This window comes from Coregonus lavaretus (genome assembly GCF_964263955.1).
Source record: "Coregonus lavaretus genome assembly, chromosome: 25".
Taxonomy (NCBI): Eukaryota; Metazoa; Chordata; class Actinopteri; order Salmoniformes; family Salmonidae; genus Coregonus; species Coregonus lavaretus.
In genome coordinates this window covers 36,429,377-36,446,522 of record NC_140012.1, presented here as the reverse complement: position 1 = coordinate 36,446,522, position 17,146 = coordinate 36,429,377, and the positions used below count along the sequence as shown (strand labels likewise).

General features: G+C 46.2%; 1 protein-coding gene across 1 annotated transcript in view; it reads left to right on the top strand.

Annotated features, from left to right (window-relative positions):
- LOC311100898 (slit homolog 1 protein-like) overlaps positions 1-17,146 on the top strand; it is a gene marked incomplete at both ends in the record, with an annotated part of 199,253 nt that overhangs the window by 81,798 nt on the left and 100,309 nt on the right. The window contains 4 exons of the mRNA XM_084141886.1: positions 546-617; positions 2,339-2,410; positions 3,507-3,578; positions 8,769-8,932. Of these exons, the coding sequence (XP_083998012.1) occupies positions 546-617; positions 2,339-2,410; positions 3,507-3,578; positions 8,769-8,932 (380 nt within the window). The remainder of the gene's footprint in view (positions 1-545; positions 618-2,338; positions 2,411-3,506; positions 3,579-8,768; positions 8,933-17,146) is intronic.

The following is a 17,146-nucleotide window of genomic DNA, read 5'->3' as shown; positions in this document are numbered from 1 at the left end:
CTCTATCGATCCTGGCTGGGTGGTTTTTCTCCTACATAGCCCTCTATCGATCCTGGCTGGGTGGTTTTCCTCCTACATAGCCCTCTAACGATCCTGGCTGGGTGGTTTTCCTCCTACATAGCCCTCTATTGATCCTGGCTGGGTGGTTTTCCTCCTACATAGCCCTCTATCTATCCTGGCTGGGAGGTTTTCCTCCTACATAGCCCTCTATCTATCCTGGCTGGGAGGTTTTCCTCCTACATAGCCCTCTATCTATCCTGGCTGGGTGGTTTTTCTCCTACATAGCCCTCTATCTATCCTGGCTGGGTGGTTTTCCTCCTACATAGCCCTCTATCTATCTTGGCTGGGTGGTTTTTCTCCTACATAGCCCTCTATCGATCCTGGCTGAGTGGTTTTCCTCCTACATAGCCCTCTATTTATCCTGGCTGGTGGTTTTCCTCCTACATAGCCCTCTATCTATCGTGGCTGGGTGATGTGTGTGTTAGCTTCTAGAGGTTGGGTAGCAGTGTCTTTGATCTAACGTCCTCATGTTGTTGTCTTCACAGAGATCTGAGTGAAGAACAACATCCAGTCTATCCCAGGAAGGCATTCAGAGGAGCTACAGACATCAAGAACCTGTGAGTGACTTTTCAGTCTCAGTATCAGATTAGTAAATTAATGAAGAAATTATGAATTGATGGATGAATAAATTAATGGATGGATGGAGGAATGGATAAATGAAATTAACTAACTAATTAATTAATTAATTAATTAATGGATGGATGAATGAATATATGTTCACTCTCAATACTAACTCGACATATTGTCACAGCATCACAATGATCTCATATAACACTAAGACAAAGAAACATGAACATGTTGATAAAATCCTGTTTTTGTCTTCATGTCCCGATAATGACAGACCAGTGTAATACACACAAACACACACTGACACACACTGACACACGCATACACACACACTGACACACACTGACACACATTGACACACACTGACACACACACACGCACTGAAACACACAAACACACACTGACACACACAGACACACACAGACACACACTGACACACACACTGACGCACATTGACACACACTGACACACACAGACACACACTGACACACACAGACACACACAGACACACACACAGACACACACACAGACACACACAGACGTGGTATTGGGCCTCTCTGTCTGTCACCTCTGCGTATGTTAATGAGCGTAGCCCCAGTCAGTTAAGTGGCTCTAGGGACAGCACATCAGTATATCACAGTGATGGAGTTGGTTAGCTGTCACCCTGTTCACAGATGGAGCTGTGGTTTACGCTGCTATCACTGGAGATCAACACATGCACACACACACACGGCACGCACAAACACACACACACACACACACACACACTGATTGATGGTGCTATCACAGTAGATAAAGTGTCAGCACAGTCTGGCTCCCTCCCCTACAGTCTATGAGGAGAGATGACTAGCTCACTATCCATTTACCCACACTGAGTCTACTCCATATCAGTGATTATATCTGCCCTCTGAGGACAGAGTGTGAGGGTGTGTGTGTGTGTGTGTGTGTGTGTGTGTGTGTGTGTGTGTGTGTGTGTGTGTCTGTGTGCGGATGTGTGTGTGAGTGTGTGTGTGTGTGTGTGTGTGTGCATTCGTGCATGCATGATTATGTCTGGTCTATAGGGAAAGTGCTATAGATTGTAAGATTGATGACAGTGTTTTAGACCATTGTGGTATTGTGCTGAGTAGCTAGTATTGGAATAGATTATGTTTATCGATTACCTGATGGGTAAATGGCTGCTTATTTAGTAAACATGACTGTTTAAAATGGGTGTGAGAAAGGAGAGAGAGAAAGAGAGAGGGGGGGATGGAGAGAGAGAAAGAGAGAGAGAAAGGAGAGAGAGAAAGAGAGAGGGGGGATGGAGAGAGCAGGAACGTTTTTGCAGTGTATTGCACATTTGTTAGTCTGTATGTGTCTGTGTGTGTGTGTGTGTGTGTGTGTGTGTGTGTCTGTGTGTCTGTGTGTGTGTGTGTGTGTGTGTGTGTGTGTGTGTGTGTGTGTGTCTGTGTGTGTGTGTGTCTGTGTGTGTGTGTGTGTGTGTGTGTGTGTGTGTGTGTCTGTGTGTGTGTCTGTGTGTGTGTCTGTGTGTGTCTGTGTGTGTGTGTGTGTGTGTGTGTGTGTGTGTGTGTGTGTGTGTGTGTGTGTGTGTGTGTGTGTGTGTGTGTGTGTCTGTGTGTGTGTCTGTGTGTGTGTCTGTGTGTGTGTGTGTGTGTGTGTGTGTCTGAGGGTGTCTGTGTGTTTCTAATGTTTTCAGTCCCTATTTTGTCTCTAGACAGTTGGATAAGAACCACATCAGCTGCATCGAGGACGGAGCATTCAGAGCACTGAGGAGTCTGGAAGTACTGTAAGCATCACACACACACACACACATGCACACACACACACACACTTACGCACCTACGCACACACACACACACACACACGCACACACACGCACACACACACACACACACACCTTCGCACCTACGCTCCCACACACACACACACACAACCTCATGTTATTAAACAACACATTTACATTTACCCCTTCTTGAATAATTAAGCAAAAAGCCCTTTTTAAAATGTAAATGAAGTAGCTATACTTCTAATAACCATTACTAATAACTAATATAACCAGCCCCAACTTATTTATCCAGTCAGTCATTGGTCCCTGCAGGCATGGCCAACTCAATTGGTTCATTACTGTCATGGCCCATTAATTCAGGGTGCCTTGGGGTCTGGGGGCTAACAGTAAGGGTGTGTATGGTTGGGAGCAGGTTGGGATTGTGGGCTGTGGTAATAGTGTGAGGGGGTTTTAATAGGGTGGAGGGGTGCTCTTTATAGTTGGGTAGGGGTTCCAGACTGTGGGGTTATTATGCTGATTGAAATGACCTCCTCTGCTCACTCTGCACCTGATGTCACCATAGGGGGTGGGGAGGAGGAGATCTGGGAGGACGGGCTCATTGTAATGGCTGGAATGGAATCATGGAGTGGTTCAAACACATCAAACACATGGAAACCACATGTTTGACTCCGTTCCATGTATTCCGTTCCAGCCATTACAATGAGCCCATCCTCCTATAGCTACTCCCACCTGCCTCCTCTGGTATACGCTCGCGCGAATGTGTTTTTTGCATGAATAATGTGTTTGTGGGAAGAGGTGTTATATTCCCAATGGGATAGTGAGAGAGACGTAGCGGGGGAGGAGGGGAGGAAGAGAGAGATGGTTGAGTAGAAGATAAAGGGGTGAGGTAGCTTGGAGTAAGGGAGTTAGGTCAGAGGTATTGGGAGAAAGGAGAGAAAAGTGAAAGAGAATAGAACAGTTGAGGGAGAGAAGTGTTTTGAAATGGAGGAAGAGTGGAGAGACTCACTAAATATGTTTAGGTTCTCTGAGGTGTGTTTCATGGTGTCTCTGTACTGCTGTTGTCCTGCTCCCTCTGATCTCTCTCTGTCTCTTCCAGGACTCTGAACAACAACAACATCAGCAGCATCCCAGTCTCCAGCTTCAACCACATGCCCAAACTACGCACCTTGTAAGGCACACACATTCTCTCACTCCCCTCTCTCTTTTTCCTCCCCCTTTCTCCCCTATCTCTCTCCCTCACCCCTTTTACACTGTCTCAACCCCATCTCACTCTCTCACTCACCTGTCTCTCTCCCTCCCTCGTCCCCATCTCTCTCCCTCACCCTTTTTAAACTGTCTCACCCCCATCTCTCTCTCTCACTCACCCGTCTCTCTCCCTCCCTCGTCCCCATCTCTCTCCCTCACCCTTTTTACACTGTCTCACCCCCATCTCTCTCTCTCTCTCTCACTCACCCGTCTCTCTCTTTCACTCACCCGTCTCTCTCTCTCTCTCCATTCCCCCTCTTTATCTCTCTCCTTCCCTCATCTTCTCCTACATCATGCGTCTCATGATAATCCTGGTGTGTATTCTGATCTAGATGTATGGTGTTGAGGAGATTACATGGTGATCCATCTCTCTAAGACCGTGTCAAGTGAAGAGAGATGTGTTCACCATGACAGGCTGCTTTAACCTGACTTAGATGAGGAAGCAGAGATCAAATAACCATCTCATAACCCCATCAGTTACGGGAAAATATATACCACAACTTCACTGAACAACCGAATGTTTCATATAAAATAAACTATGACTGAGAAAAATGTATTCTTATTTGTTTGGATAGAATAAAATAGAATAGATAGATCCATTATCCCCCAAGAGTCTAATTCAACCAATACCTTTTGAGACATATTAAGTCATTATAAAATAAACCAGTCATGTTTCTATACATACTTTAGTGTCCCACATAGCAGCAAAACTAAACAGCTGTCATCTGAATGAGATGAGATAGATTCAATAATTTCAAGGAGTTCTGGTTGACAGCCATAACCCACCTCGGGCCTATAGCCATGCCAGAAACCATTATATCTCTAAATCTGAGGATAACACAACAACAGCCAACCCAGAAATACATCCAATCAAAGCCTATTGTCTAAATATAATGACAAAATATGAAATTATGTATATATGAATTATATCAATTATGCTCACTGTAATACTTAGAGAGACCGCAATGTCATTCTTGTTGTGGTTTCTGTGCTTTTTTGCTTTCAGTGGGGTTATGGGTTGGTGTGTGTGTGTGTCTGTGTGCGTGTGTGTGCGTGTGTGTGCGTGTGTGTGCGTGTGTGTGCGTGTGTGTGTGTGTGTGTGTGTGTGTGTGTGTGTGTGTGTGTGCGTGTGTGTGTGCGTTTGTGTGTGTGTGTGTGTTCAAATCAAATCAAATCAAATCAAATTTTATTGGTCACATGCGCCGAATACAACAGGTGCAGACATTACAGTGAAATGCTTACTTACAGCCCTTAACCAACAGTGCATTTATTTTAAACAAAAAAGTAAGAATAAAACAACAACAAAAAAGTGTTGAGAAAAAAAAGAGCAGAAGTAAAAAATAAAGTGACAGTAGGGAGGCTATATATACAATAGAATAAAGTGACAGTAGGGAGGCTATATATACAGGGGGGTACCGTTGCATAGTCAATGTGCGGGGGCACCGGCTAGTTGAGGTAATATGTACATGTGGGTAGAGTTAAAGTGACTATGCATAAATACTTAACAGAGTAGCAGCAGCGTAAAAAGGATGGGGTGGGGGGGCAGTGCAAATAGTCCGGGTAGCCATGATTAGCTGTTCAGGAGTCTTATGGCTTGGGGGTAGAAGCTGTTGAGAAGTCTTTTGGACCTAGACTTGGCACTCCGGTACCGCTTGCCGTGCGGTAGCAGAGAGAACAGTCTATGACTAGGGTGACTGGAGTCTTTGACAATTTTGAGGGCCTTCCTCTGACACCGCCTGGTATAGAGGTCCTGGATGGCAGGGAGCTTTGCCCCAGTGATGTACTGGGCCGTACGCACTACCCTCTGTAGTGCCTTGCGGTCAGAGGCCAAGCAGTTGCCATACCAGGCGGTGATGCAACCAGTCAGGATGCTCTCGATGGTGCAGCTGTAGAATTTTTTGAGGATCTGAGGACCCATGCCAAATCTTTTTAGTCTCCTGAGAGGGAATAGGCTTTGTCGTGCCCTCTTCACGACTGTCTTGGTGTGTTTGGACCATGATAGTTCGTTGGTGATGTGGACACCAAGGAACTTGAAGCTCTCAACCTGTTCCACTACAGCCCCGTCGATGAGAATGGGGGCGTGCTCAGTCCTCTTTTTTTTCCTGTAGTCCACAATCATCTCCTTTGTCTTGGTCACGTTGAGGGAGAGGTTGTTGTCCTGGCACCACACGGCCAGATCTCTGACCTCCTCCCTATAGGCTGTCTCATCGTTGTCGGTGATCAGGCCTACCACTGTTGTGTCGTCGGCAAACTTAATGATGGTGTTGGAGTCGTGCCTGGCCATGCAGTCATGGGTGAACAGAGAGTACAGGAGGGGACTGAGCACGCACCCCTGAGGGGCCCCCGTGTTGAGGATCAGTGTGGCAGATGTGTTGTTACCTACCCTTACCACCTGGGGGCGGCCCGTCAGGAAGTCCAGGATCCAGTTGCAGAGGGAGGTGTTTAGTCCCAGGATCCTTAGCTTAGTGATGAGCTTTGAGGGCACTATGGTGTTGAATGCTGAGCTGTAGTCAATGAATAGCATTCTCACGTAGGTGTTCCTCTTGTCCAGGTGGGAAAGGGCAGTGTGGAGTGCGATAGAGATTGCATCATCTGTGGATCTGTTGGGGCGGTATGCAAATTGGAGTGGGTCTAGGGTTTCTGGGATTATGCTGTTGATGTGAGCCATGACCAGTCTTTCAAAGCACTTCATGGCTACAGACGTCAGTGCCACGGGTCGGTAGTCATTTAGGCAGGTTATCTTAGAGTTCTTGGGCACGGGGACTATGGTGGTCTGCTTGAAACATGTTGGTATTACAGACTCAGTCAGGGACATGTTGAAAATGTCAGTGAAGACACTTGCCAGTTGGTCAGCACATGCTCGGAGTACACGTCCTGGTAATCCGTCTGGCCCTGCGGCCTTGTGAATGTTGACCTGCTTAAAAGTCTTACTCACATCGGCTACGGAGAGCGTGATCACATAGTCGTCCGGAACAGCTGGTGCTCTCATGCATGCTTCAGTGTTGCTTGCCTCGAAGCGAGCATAGAAGTGGTTTAGCTCGTCTGGTAGGCTTGTGTCACTGGGCAGCTCGCGGCTGTGCTTCCCTTTGTAGTCTGTAATAGTTTTCAAGCCCTGCCACATCCGACGAGCGTCAGAGCCAGTGTAGTATGATTCAATCTTAGACCTGTATTGACTCTTTGCCTGTTTGATGGTTCGTCGGAGGTCATAGCGGGATTTCTTATAAGCGTCCGGGTTAGAGTCCCGTTCCTTGAAAGCGGCAGCTCTACCCTTTAGCTCAGTGCGGATGTTTCCTGTAATCCATGGCTTCTGGTTGGGGTATGTACGTACGGTCACTGTGGGGACGACATCATCGATGCACTTATTGATGAAGCCAGTGACTGATGTGGTGTACTCCTCAATGCTGTCTGAAGAATCCCTGAACATGTTCCAGTCTGTGCTAGCAAAACAGTCCTGTAGCTTAGCATCTGCGTCATCTGACCACTTTTTTATTAGCCGAGTCACTGGTGCTTCCTGCTTCAGTTTTTGCTTATAAGCAGGAATCAGGAGGATAGAGTTATGGTCAGATTTGCCAAATGGAGGGCGAGGGAGAGCTTTGTATGCGTCTCTGTGTGTGGAGTAAAGGTGGTCTAGAGTTTTTTCCCCTCTGGTTGCACATTTAACATGCTGGTAGAAATGAGGTAGAACGGATTTAAGTTTCCCTGCATTAAAGTCCCCTGCTACTAGGAGCGCTGCATCTGGATGAGCGTTTTCCTGTTGATTAATGGCCTTGTACAACTCATTCAGTGCAATCTTAATGCCAGCATTGGTTTGTGGTGGTAAATAGACAGCTATGAAAAGTATAGATGAAAACTCTCTTGGTAAATAGTGTGGTCTACAGCTTATCATAAGATACTCTACCTCAGGCGAGCAAAACCTTGAGACTTCCTTAGTATTTGATTTTGTGCACCAGCTGTTGTTTACAAAAATACAGAGACCGCCACCCCTCGTCTTACCCGAGTCTGCCGTTCTGTCCTGCCGATGTAGCGTATAGCCTGCTAGCTGAATGTTGTCATTGTTGTCATTCAGCCACGACTCCGTGAAACATAAGATATTACAGTTTTTAATGTCCCGTTGGTAGGATAACCGTAATCTTAAATCGTCCATTTTATTATCCAAAGCTTGAACGTTGGCTAATAGGATTGATGGGAGAGGCAGTTTACTCGTTCGCCGTCGGATCTTTACAAGGCACCCCGACCTACGTCCACGGTATCTCCGTCTCTTCCTCACGCGAATGACGGGGATCTGGGCCTTGTCTGGAGTCTGTAGAATATCCTTCGCGAACGCCTCGTTGAAAAAAAAGTGTTCGTCCAACGCGAGGTGAGTAATCGCTGTCCTGATATCCAGAAGCTCTCTTTGGTTATAAGAGACGATGGCATAAACATTATGTACAAAATAAATTACAAATAACGCGGAAAAACACACATAATAGTACAATTGGTTAGAGGGCTGTAAAACGGCAGCCATCTTCTTCCGGCGCTGTTCTGTACCGACTGCCACCACAGCTCTGTGAGTTATTCTGGACAATGGGAGCGTTCCAGGAATGCTTCATTTAGAATGTTCAGTTTAGAATGTTTTGGTTAGAATGTTTCACTTAGAATGTCTCGTTTAGAACACTCTGTTTAGTCCAAGCTGGGAAAGATAATGTCAATCATGGGTTTGGAAACATATCAAGACCTGGGGGTATGGTTTATGCTTTAGTCTCAGCATTTTAGGCAGCAATTTAAGAGGACGATTAAAATTGTAAATGAAAAGGGGGATTTCAATGGTGGTTACCACTGCACGCAACTTATCTGAAATGATAAACTCACTTTCTTGTCTGCAACTTTCACGTAGTACAACCTTTATATATTGGTTGAAATTCCATCACAGAGATTTAGCTAGTTGCAGAGACATAATCAGTAACTTTTATCAATCAATCAATCAATTTTATTTTATATAGCCCTTCTTACATCAGCTAATATCTCGAAGTGCTGTACAGAAACCCAGCCTAAAACCCCAAACAGCTAGTAATGCAGGTGTAGAAGCGTTTTATGAATAACGCCCTTCATATCCTAACACTCTTTCCCTCTCCAGCCGTCTCCACTCCAACAACCTGCACTGTGACTGTCACCTGTCCTGGTTGGCCCAGTGGTTAAGACAAAGGCCAACAATTGGTCTGTTCACCCAGTGCACAGCTCCATCCCCGCTTAGAGGACTCAACGTGGCTGAGATACAGAAACATGAGTTTACCTGCTCAGGTGAGACACACCCACCCATCCACCCACCCACCCACCCACAAACCCACCCACCCACCCACCCACTCCATTCCAACTCTCAGACACACTATTATTCCTGTTCAGATAGGACAATACAATATATCCAATATATCAGCTTAAAATTAACCCATGCTTCAACCTATAGTCCTTTCACATCTATTTACAAAGGACAGCAGAATAGGCCATTGAAGTCTTCCTGTTCCTGCCTGACACACACTCTGCTGTCTCTGTTGGTCACTGTTCCAGCTGCTTCTCCCCAGTGGATCTGTCCTGTCAGTCTGTTAACTCCACACCTGACACACCTGACACACACACACACACACACACACACACACACACACACACACACACACACACACACACACACACACACACACACACACACACACACACACACACACACACACACACACACACACACACACACACACACACACACACACACACACACACACACACACACACACACACACACACACACACACACACACACACACACACACACACACACACACACACACACACACACACACACACACACACACACACACACACACACACACACACACACACACACACATCCCTTGAGGGCCACATCACCCCAGGCAAGCCCTCAGGCTGTCCCAGCCTTGTTCATGTGGCTCCAGCTGTCAGCAGCTGGACTGGCTGCCAGAACCATGCCCTGTGAAAAACACTGCTGGCATGGGTACCCTCTTTCACTGACTACTCCCCCTCTACTCAGTTTTTCATAACACTATGCACACACATGCACACACACACATATATGCGTGCGCACACAAACACACAGACGCAGACAAACACACACACACACACACAGAGACAGCTGGCAGAGAGATGAATCAGAGACAAATAAAAGAAAGAGAGAGAGAAGAGTGTTTGACTGATAAAAGAGAGAGAGATGGAGAGAGAGAAAGCAGTTTAACTGATAAAAGAGAGAGAGATGGAGAGAGACGAAGCAGTTTGACTGATAAAAGAGAAAGATGGAGAGAGAGAGGAAGCAGTTTGACTGACAAAAGAGAGAGAGATGGAGAGAGAGGAAGCAGTTTGACTGACAAAAGAGAGAGAGATGGAGGGAGAGGAAGCAGTTTGACTGACAAAAGAGAGAGAGATGGAGAGAGATGGAGAGAGAGGAAGCAGTTTGACTGACAAAAAAGAGAGAGAGATGGAGAGAGATGGAGAGAGAGGAAGCAGTTTGACTGATAAAAGAGAGAGAGATGGAGAGAGAGGAAACAGTTTGACTGATAAAAGAGAGAGAGATGGAGAGAGATGGAGAGAGAGGAAGCAGTTTGACTGACAAAAGAGAGAGAGAGATGGAGAGAGGAAGCAGTTTGACTGATAAAAGAGAGAGAGGTGGAGGGAGAGAGGAAGCAGTTTGACTGACAAAAGAGAGAGAGATGGAGAGAGATGGAGAGAGAGGAAGCAGTTTGACTGACAAAAGAGAGAGAGAGATGGAGAGAGGAAGCAGTTTGACTGATAAAAGAGAGAGAGAAGGAGGGAGGAAGCAGTTTGACTGATAAAAGAGAGAGAGATGTAGAGAGAGGGAGCAGTTTGACTGACAAAAGAGAGAGAGATGGAGAGAGGAAGCAGTTTGACTGACAAAAGAGAGAGAGATGGAGAGAGAGAGGAAGCAGTTTGACTGATAAAAGAGAGAGAGATGGAGGGAGAGATGGAGGGAGAGAGGGAATAGTTTGTGAGAGAGAGAGAGAGAGAGAGAGAGAGAGAGAGAGAGAGAGAGAGAGAGAGAGAGAGAGAGAGAGAGAGAGAGAGAGAGAGAGAGAGAGAGAGAGAGAGAGAGAGAGAGAGAGAGAGAGAGAGAGAGAGAGAGAGAGAGAGAGAGCAGTTTGACATTCAGCCAGAATCAGACTGAGAGGTGAGGAGAACAGTCAGAGGACCAGATGGTGGGTTAGTCTCTCTCCAGAGAAACATCACTGATACGATGGTGGGTTAGTCTCTCTCCAGAGAAACATCACTGATCCGATGGTGCGTTAGTCTCTCCCCAGGGACCAACCACTGATACGATGGTGGGTTAGTCTCTCCCCAGGGACCAACCACTGATACGATGGTGGGTTAGTCTCTCCCCAGGGACCAACCACTGATACGATGGTGGGTTAGTCTCTCCCCAGGGACCAACCACTGATGCGATGGTGGGTTAGTCTCTCCCCAGGGACCAACCACTGATACGATGGTGGGTTAGTCTCTCCCCAGGGAACAACCACTGATACCTGCCTCATAGCTACAAGCCCCAGGGCAGATCTGATCTATAGTTCCTCACGTATCTCTAGCTGGCAGATTGTATCTATAGCCTCAGGGCATGCCTTTACATCAAATCACCCATTGATACACATTGATAATGTACTTAACACTGACCTTGGCTTTGGTGTGAATACATGAGTTGTAATGAGATTTACAAGCTTCTTTATGAGGACTAACCCTCTACACCTGGCCTGGCCTGGCTGGGTTATCACTGCTGAAACTGACCCTCCACACCTGACCTGGCCTGGTTGAGTTATCACTGCTGAGACTGACCCTCCACACCTGGCCTGGCTGAGTTATCACTGCTGAGACTGACCCTCCACACCTGGCCCGGCTGAGACCGGGAACTACCCCTCTTCTCAAGGCCATCTCACCACTACACCAGCTGTGGAGAGGGGGAGGATGTTTCAGTGTATGTGCATGTGTGTGTGTGTGTATGCATGTGTGTGTGCGTGTGTTCTCCATGGTTGTGATTTTTATAAATAAATAAATAAATATGCCATTTAGCAGACAGATTTTTTAACAGATTTTTACACAGCCATATGGCATGGCAGCAGCACAGACCATTACTATTCATCACCCAGGGAGGGGGTTCCAAAGCGTGGGAGTGTAGCGATTCATCAAACAGAGGGGGATAGGAATGAGAGGAGGACAGAGGAGATAGGGAGGGGTAAGGGAGGGGTAAGGGAGGGGTAACGGACGGGTAAGGGAGGGGTAAGGACTCAACATAACCTGAAAGGCCGCTCAGCAAGGAAGAAGCCACTGCTCCAAAACCTTCATTAAAAAGCCAGACTATGGTTTGCAACTGCACATGGGGACAAAGATCATACTTTTTGGAGAAATGTCCTATGGTCTGATGAAACAAAAATATAACTGTTTGGCCATAATGACCATTGTTATGTTTGGAGGAAAAAGGGGGACGCTTGCAAGCTGAAGAACGCCATCCCAACCGTGAAGCACGGGGGTGGCAGCATCATGCTGTGGGGGTGCTTTGCTGCAGGAGGGATTGGTGCACTTCACAAAATAGATGGCATCATGAAGAAGGAAAATGATGTGGATATATTGAAGCAACATCTCAAGACATCAGTCAGGAAGTTAAAGCTTGGTCGCAAATGGATCTTCCAAATGGACAATGACCCCAGGCATACTTCCAAAGTTGTGGCACAATGGCTTAAGGACAACAAAGTCAAGGCATTGGATTGGCCATCACAAAGCCCTGACCTCAATCCTATAGAAAATGTATGGGCAGAACTGAAAAAGCATGTGCGAGCAAGGAGGCAAAGATGACTCAGTTACACCATCTCTGTCAGGAGGAATGGGCCAAAATTCACCCAACTTATTGTGGGAAGCTTGTGGAAGGCCACCCGAAACATTTGACCCAAGTTAAAAAATGTAAAGGCAATGCTACCAAATACTAATTGAGTGTATGTAAACTTCTGACCCACTGGGAATGTGATGAAAGAAATAAAAGCTGAAAAAAATAATTCTCTCTACCATTATTCTGACATTTCACATTCTTAAAATAAAGTGGCGATCCTAACTGACCTAAGACAGGTTACAGACACACACACACACACACACACACACACACACACACACAAATACACACACACACTGTTCTGACTTGAGTGCAGCGCTGACCAGAAGATGAACTCCTTCTGAAAGGATCATTAGAGACTGGCTCGCTGGCACACACTCATGTTCCTTTCACTGTTTGTGTGTGTGTGTGTGCGTAAGTTTGTGTGTGTGTGTTGCATGTGTATGTGTGTTAGCTTGCTCTGGCCAGACAGGGACACCTGCAGGGGATTTCGGGTGGGGTGACGTTACTAGGGGGGAGGAGGGGGGAGTGATGGTGTTAGGGGGAGAGGGGGGAGACCAGCGGAAGTCCATTTAGCTCTGTGACTGGCGATCGGTCCCCTGCTCAAACACACACTTCCTGTCTAAATGAGAGGGGGAGGGGGGCCAGACTGAGATATGGCTTTTTCTTTGCAGCTCTGCTTAGAAGGTCAGCATCCCGGAGTCGCCTCTTACTGTTGATGTTGAGATTGGTGTTTTGCGGGTACTATTTAATGAAGCTGCCAGTTGAGGACCTGTGAGGCGTCTGTTTCTCAAACTAGACACTCTAATGTATTTGTCCTCTTGCTCAGTTGTGCACTGGGGCCTCCCACTCCTCTTTCTATTCTGGTTAGAGCCAGTTTGCGCTGTTCTGTGAAGGGAGTAGTACACAGCGTTGTACGAGATCTTCAGTTTCTTGGCAATTTCTCGCATGGAATAGCCTTCATTTCTCAGAACAAGAATAGACTGACGAGTTTCAGAAGAAAGTTCTTTGTTTCTGGCCATTTTGAGCCTGTAATCGAACCCACAATTGCTGATGCTCCAGATACTCAACTAGTCTCAAGAAGGCCGGTTGTATTGCTTCTTTAATCAGCACAACAGTTTTCAAAATGGTTTTCTAATGATCAATTAGCCTTTTAAAATGATAAACTTGGATTAGCAAACACAACGTGCCATTGGAACACAGGACTGATGGTTGCTGATAATGGGCCTCTGTACGCCTATGTAGATACTCCATTAAAAATCAGCCGTTTCTAGCTACAATAGCCATTTACATCATTAACAATGTCTACACTGTATTTCTGATCAATTTGATGTTAGCTCTGGCACCCCAATCGTGGAACAAGCTCCCTCACGACGCCAGGACAGCGGAGTCACTCACCACCTTCCGGAGACACTTGAAACCCCACCTCTTTAAGGAATACCTGGGATAGGATAAAGTAATCCTTCTACCCCCCCTTACCCCACCCCAAAGATAAAAAAAATTTTAAAATAAAAATAAAAATAAAAGATTTTAAAAAATAAAAAACATATTGTAAAGTGGTTATCCCACTGGCTATAAGGTGAATGCATCAATTTGTAAGTCGCTCTGGATAAGAGCGTCTGCTAAATGACGTAAATGTAAATTAAAATTTTAATGGACAAAAAAATTGTTTTTCTTTCGAAAACAAGGACATTTCTAAGTGACCCCAAACTTTTGAATGGTAGTGTACATAGACATGGAATCACTGGTCACTTTAATAATGGAACACTAGTCACTTTAATAATGTTTACATACTGTTTTACTCATTTCATATGTATATACTGTATTCTATTCTACTGTATTTTAGTCAATGCCACTCCGACACTGCTCGTCCTGCTCGTCCTAATATGTATATATTTCTTAATTCCATTCTTTTGAATTTAGATTTGTGTGTTTTGTTGTGAATTCCTAGATACTACTGCACTGTTGAAGTTAGGAACACAAGCATTTCGCTACACCCACAATAACATCTGCTAAATATGTGTATGTGACCAATAACATTTGATTTGATTTGATTTACATGTTAGATCAGGAGAGCTGTGCTCTTTATAACACCTGAACTGAGATCTGTCAAAACCCCTACATGTTAGATCAGGAGAGCTGTGCTCTGTATAACACTTGATCCGAGATCTGTCAAAACCCCTACATGTTAGATCAGGAGAGCTGTGCTCTCTACAACACCTGAACTGAGATCTGTCAAAACCCCTACATGTTAGATCAGGAGCACTGTGCTCTGTATAACACCTGATCCAAGATCTGTCAAAACCCCTACATGTTAGATCCGAGCAGAGCTACAATCACGCAGAGAGAAAAGCAGCTCAATGAAACGCATTGATGACATCGTTTTGGGATTTTGACACACACACAAACACACACATGCCTGCGTGGGCACACACACACACAGTGAATACTGTTATGAATTTCAATCTGACTCATTGCACATACTGACTCGTGGACTCAGTATGACTTGTGGACACAGTCATATCTGTGTAGTTTTTATCAATCCATTAAAGCCAGTCTAATCATAAAGCATGGCCCAGTGTTAGAGGTAAGTAGTTAAACGTCTATCATTAGTGCAATGGGCCGTGGGTTGGTGCCAGGAGTTTTACTGTGTAATGCCCTAGTATGCTAAATGGATCAGAATGACTGGTCTAATTCACACCTACATGCAGGCGCCTCCACAAGCTACGAGTCAGGGCTGTAATATGTGTGATCTGAATCAGTATCGCTAGGCACTAGAGTTTAGAAACACAAAGACAGCTAGCTATGACATATAGTCTATCTAGCACCATTAATTACCTCTAGGTCACAGGAGGCTGCTGAGGGGAGGATGGCTCATAATAATGGAACAGAGCGAATGGAATGGCATCAAACACATGGAAACAATGTGTTTGATGTATTTGATACCATTCCACACTCTTTCCGCTTCAGCAATTACCAAGAGCCCGTCCTCCCCAATTAAGGTGCCACCAACCTCCTGTGTTCTAGGAATGTGGTAAAGGGAGGGAACTGGGCTGATTCCTATTGCTAGTCCCTGGATCTGTCCCAGTCCCACTGAGCAGTAGGATCTGTCCCAGTCCCACTGAGCAGTAGAATCTGTCCCAGTCCCGCTGAGCAGTAGGATCTGTCCCAGTCCCACTGAGCAGTAGGATCTGTCCCAGTCCCACTGAGCAGTAGGATCTGTCCCAGTCCCACTGAGCAGTAGGATCTGTCCCAGTCCCGCTGAGCAGTAGGATCTGTCCCAGTCCCGCTGAGCAGTAGGATCTGTCCCAGTCCCGCTGAGCAGTAGGATCTGTCCCAGTCCCGCTGAGCAGTAGGATCTGTCCCAGTCCCGCTGAGCAGTAGGATCTGTCCCAGTCCCGCTGAGCAGTAGGATCTGTCCCAGTCCCACTGAGCAGTAGGATCTGTCCCAGTCCCACTGAGCAGTAGGATCTGTCCCAGTCCCACTGAGCAGTAGGATCTGTCCCAGTCCCACTGAGCAGTAGGATCTGTCCCAGTCCCACTGAGCAGTAGGACTTTCTCCTGTCATCAATAAAACAGGACACACACACACACATACCCACATAAACACACATACACACACACTCGCGCAGAGGGAAAGGGAGCTGATCAAATATTAATAGTAGGAAAGTCAAAACCCAGCAGCTCAGTAATGCAGAGTAAATGAGGCCATTTACAAGTCTGTTTTATACACTTTTCTAGGTTATGCTGAAAATACTAGAGCAACACACACACACACACACACACACACACACACACACACACACACACACACTCGTACACACGCACACACGCACACACGCACACGCACACACACACACACGCACGCACACACACACACACACACACGCACGCACGCACGCACGCACGCACGCACACACACACACACACACACACACACACACACACACACACACAAACAGACACATACACACGTGCACACACACACACACACACATGCGCACACACACACACACAGACAGACACACACATATGGGCGGGCACACACACACACACAAACACACTGTCATCTTTGACAAGGGCGTTGCATTTCAAACAAATATCGGGAGACATTTTCAGTGGGATGTGTATCCTGTATGCAAATTGTCTGCCGTCTTCAGTTTTTGGAGAACAAACGTAAACAAGAAGCAAGAGAGCGTGGAGAGGAGACGAGGGTGAGAGAGGAGACGAGGGTGAGAGAGGAGACGAGGGTGAGAGAGGAGACGAGGGTGAGAGAGGAGACGAGCGTGGAGAGGAGACAAGGGTGAGAGAGGAGACGAGGGTGAGAGAGGAGACGAGGGTGAGAGAGGAGACGAGGGTGAGAGAGGAGAGATGGCGGGGGTGGAGGAGCTGAATTAGCAAAATAAAGAGAATTCCACGTAGAGTTAGAACATGATGAGAACACAGACGTACAGATACAGGAGAAGATCAATGGAGATGATTGAAAAGACGTCAATATGCATGTCATTGTGTCTCAAATGAAAAACTCACACAACATTCAGACATGCTATTCCATTAGATATGTCATGAAATACGACCAACTTTTGATGAGTTCATATCCAACT